The following is a 4,209-nucleotide window of genomic DNA, read 5'->3' on the forward strand; positions in this document are numbered from 1 at the left end:
CAACTTTCTTTATAGTTTCTCGTTAATTTATCTAGTAATTTTGTTCTTTCGCATTAGCTTTGAATTGCAAAATTTATTAGCATCCCCATAATTCCACAACAAAAAGAATAAAGGAGGAAGAAAAAGGAAAAATAAATTAGCTTGCGTGTAAACTTTTCATTTTTCTCTTTCTATAAATTCATCACACAAAGGAAGTTTCCGACCAAATAAAAGTGAGTGACTCGGTCAAGATGTTTCTATAGATGGACCAGGTCAAGCTTGACAAGTCTCACTGACCAAATTGGTAGGGCAAGTTGCATGGCTGTTGCCTGGTTTGGTATATGGCATTAATTAGGGGTGAGCGCGGTTCCTAGGTAGAATTGAGAACTGAAGAACCGCACCGGAGGGTTCGGTTCGATTCTCGGTCCTAAAGGGACCGGTTTCGGTTCCCGGTTCCAGAATCGGAATCAATTAGGGCTCCAAAAGAATGAGTCTCTCATGTTCTCTTCCTCTACCATCATCAATGTTGCTCGCCCTCGACGCCACCGGACGTTCCTTGCCTCGCTGCTTAGCCGCTCGCTGTCGATGCTGCCACTAGATGCCACTCGCTCGCCCAGTTCCCTCGATGCCGCTCGCCGCTCGCCCAGCCGATAAATTTGAAGGTATCTAGATTCATCAACTCAGCTATATTCCTTAAAATAGAGGGCATGTTCTGAGTGTGACCCACCAAGCTGTCGTAAGAGGAACCCGATCCACTACTTGAATGAGAACTTCCTAGGAAACCTCGCTTTTGGTCAAATTAGCATTGCTCCATAACGTCTTGGGGTGATGTTTTTTTTTATTATCTGTTAAATTTCTAAGGAAAAAACAAAACAGTCAAATGAACATCTTGTCGATGATTGAATAGAGGTGCATCTAGATTGTCTAATGTTGTGACTGTCTTTTCTCATGTTTGGAGAATCAAAATGCATGTCTTAGCCATGACTTTGATTGAGTTATTTTTGGCATTGCTAGCATTGTAAAGGATGAGGGGCTGTATGAATTTCTTGAATGAGGGTGCTGTATGATGAAGCTAGAAACTGGAGGTTCCCTGTACATTCCACTCTTTTTGCAACAATGTCATTACATTGTTTATGGTTGTATGTGTGCCTGAATGTTCCGTCCTCTAATTTGAAGGAGAAATCCCTAAACAGGTTTCTGTGCCTGAATATTCCTTCCTCTATTTTTGGAATATCTTAATGCACCAATTCCATAGATTAGAAAGTTATCGCTTCTATGCATGTTTTCTTCTAGTTTTGTGTCATGCAACTTTTAATATTGAAAGGAAATCTTTCTGTGTCTGGTTCTGCTTGCAGTGTACAAGAAGCACCACCCTCCCTCCTTGCTTGATGAAGTATGGAGATTGGAAAAGATTGGGAAGATGGAGCTTTCCACAAACGCCTCAGTCGGGAAAACATCCCCACTGTGAAGGATTTTCTGACACTGCTACACATCGATCCTTCAAGGCTCAAATATGTAATTAATTTATCTCTCCTGCATGTTGTTCTCTAGTTGGCAAATGTGACAATTTGAGCTTTAGTGCACGTATATTGACATATGTGGGCACAATAATTATAGTTAATCAAGTATCTTTATTTCCTCTCTAGAAACTTCTTATTGGTTTTGATTATGTATGTCAGATTCTTGGCACTGGTATGTCTACTAAGATGTGAGAAGTTACCGTAGAGCATGCGCATACGTGTGTGATTGATAAAAGGGTGTATCTATACTGCCCTCCTACCTCTCAGCCAAAAACTGGTGTCGTCTTCAATCTTGTGGGACAAGTGATGGGATTACTTTCAGGTTGTCAGTATGTTCCTATTGAAAAGCTCTTTGAAGCTAAGAAGGCAAACCCTCCTTTTCACCTTGGATGTGTTCGTTGTACCTGTTATCCTTTTTCAATTGCTTTTTTGAGTTAATGTTGGCGTTTCTTCTTTTCAGGTGGATGCCCACAACTTGGTTATTTCTGCCTTTCAGCACTGGGAGGAGGTAGTTTCTTTTGACGAAGAAGCATATCTCATCGCTGGCTCTTCACATGTATCAAGTGCTCCACGCAACTCGAGCTCTCCAAAGACCGAGGGTTCGAAAACTTGCAGGTTCTTGTCTTGTGAAAGGATAGGTGGATTAGACTATGCCCAACCAAATGCATCTTCCCTAGATATTATGTCATCCATCTACTCCAAGGTGGATGTTAGTGGCTTAGATGACTATACATTGCATGGGATGGAGAACATGGGTCTTAGATACGATCAAACCCTAAGTTTGATTCCCAATAGTCAAGTTGCCAGGGTGCCCTAGTTGCAAATTATCCATGGGATGGAATGGAGGACAAGAGGTGATCATCTGACATTCCGGTTTATATGGTGAATTTGTGGGCCACTTATCTTGATAATTTGCTTGATTTCCCAGCCTGTGTGCAGTGCCTATTGTCACTTTGATATGTGTTGTGTTATTTGCTAGATGTACTAGGCATTATTACTTTTTCATTGATCGGTTGTTCTTTCTCTATGTTCGTGAATTAAATCTCAAGCTAATATGTAGATCAAAGGTCTACTTTGATCTCCAGTTTGCAGCAAGTCCCAAGCCTATTCTATATTACTCCTATGTTAAGTTAAGTCATCCTTTCATAGTGACGAAAAAGTTGAAATCATTTAGTTTTAAAGGGACAACAGAATATAGAAAGGTGTTGCACATTAATCAAAGTTTACATGTGATCTTTTATTGGCCTACTTGATTTGTTGTTTATAACTTTCATAAATTACTACAGTAATTATACTTTTGCTTTCATATCCTATATTCTTAATGACTATTGGGAATCCTAAATTGCAAGAGACATTACTTTGCCAGCCCCGATGATGAAGCCTTTCAGTTCATGGCAAGTATATATAATCACTCTCACCGTAACATGTCATTGAGTAAAGAATTTGAAGGAGGAATTATGAATGGAGCAGCTTGGTATGACAATTTTGAGGTAAATCCTTTGTAGCTCATTGTCACTCCCAAAACCCCGAGCACACGCACATCCTTTGAAGGTCGATTAAATTGCGACGTTCCTAGGACGCGTCGCCGACCCATTCATTTTATGCACATGCGGAAGCAAACTCATAAACCCCAGACAACAATCAAACACAAGGATAGTAGAAGCAGGACAACCAATTAACACAAACCCTACTTTATAAATAAACCAGGTAAACCCTACGTAGTTATATACAGAAGGTCTATCTCAAAAAGAATGTCCAAGGCAACCTAAGCCCCAAATTCCACCGATTTTGGCTCCGGATCCTCCACGATACCAAATGGGATGTCGATGTCCAAAGGATCGGCTACCTCTACTCCGGACCCTTCAGCCTCGGGCCCCGAGTTCGCCGTGATATCATCCAGTATATCGATGTCCGTGGAGTGGAGTACCTCCTCATACTTGATTTCAATGGCGGGCCCGTCCTGTGACATCCCGATTTTTCTCAATTTTATTTTCAGTCAATTGAGTCGGGCAATTCATCTGTGCATGTAGTTCGTCTCTCAGAGTTGGCCACTTACGAGGGAACTAGTCTATTGAGTGAAGTAATTGAGGAATTTTACCGCGTTAGACTTGGGGACTGATCACCCTCAGGTCGGATGCAAGAAAATTTCCCCAAAAGCTACTTAGTGGATTAGGTGCGTTGAAATCGCACCAGATTGAATTCAACCGTAAAAATTGGGATTGAATTTAGAAGTTGGAAGCCCGGTCATGTCACATATCTTATTAGGATCATGGGATAATTTTTGTGGATTTTAATTGGATTCAATTAGAAGAGGATTGAAAGAAAAATTGAAGAAATTGGATGTACAAAGATTTGGACCCCGGCGGAAATGATATTGCACCCATTGAAGGATGTTGTGGGAGAGGAGATAGTGGAAGATGAGGTCATGGGATGATGTCATGGTGGGTGGCCAAAGTGAGGTAGATCTTGACAAGTGGAGGGCCAAGATTTGCCCCCACGCCCATCAACATCATCTTCTTCATTTTGAACTTGGAAGAAAGAGAGAGAGAGAAAGGAAAAAAGCTGAAGCAAAACCAGCAAACTAGTCCCTCCGTCCGCCTCCTTTGCCTGCTCGCCGTCTGCCCATTCGCCGTCGTCGTCGTTCTTGCCGTGGTCGTCGCTCGTCCGCGTGTCGCCCACGCGACGGCCTGTCGCATCGCTGTCTCCCCTT

The 4,209-nt window shown here is 42.0% G+C and overlaps 1 protein-coding gene across 1 annotated transcript; it reads left to right on the forward strand.

Annotated features, from left to right (window-relative positions):
- The first annotated feature begins 604 nt into the window (after positions 1–604).
- LOC108955526 (calmodulin-binding protein 60 A-like) lies at positions 605–2,316 on the forward strand. Its single transcript, XM_018863463.2, has 5 exons — positions 605–641; positions 1,335–1,443; positions 1,659–1,671; positions 1,767–1,865; positions 1,960–2,316. The coding sequence occupies exons 1-5, from the start codon at positions 605–607 to the stop codon at positions 2,314–2,316; spliced, it is 615 nt and encodes a 204-aa protein (XP_018719008.2).
- Positions 2,317–4,209: the final 1,893 nt, after the last annotated feature.

The sequence above is a fragment of the Eucalyptus grandis genome, chromosome 10 (assembly GCF_016545825.1).
Source record: "Eucalyptus grandis isolate ANBG69807.140 chromosome 10, ASM1654582v1, whole genome shotgun sequence".
NCBI lineage: Eukaryota > Viridiplantae > Streptophyta > Magnoliopsida > Myrtales > Myrtaceae > Eucalyptus > Eucalyptus grandis.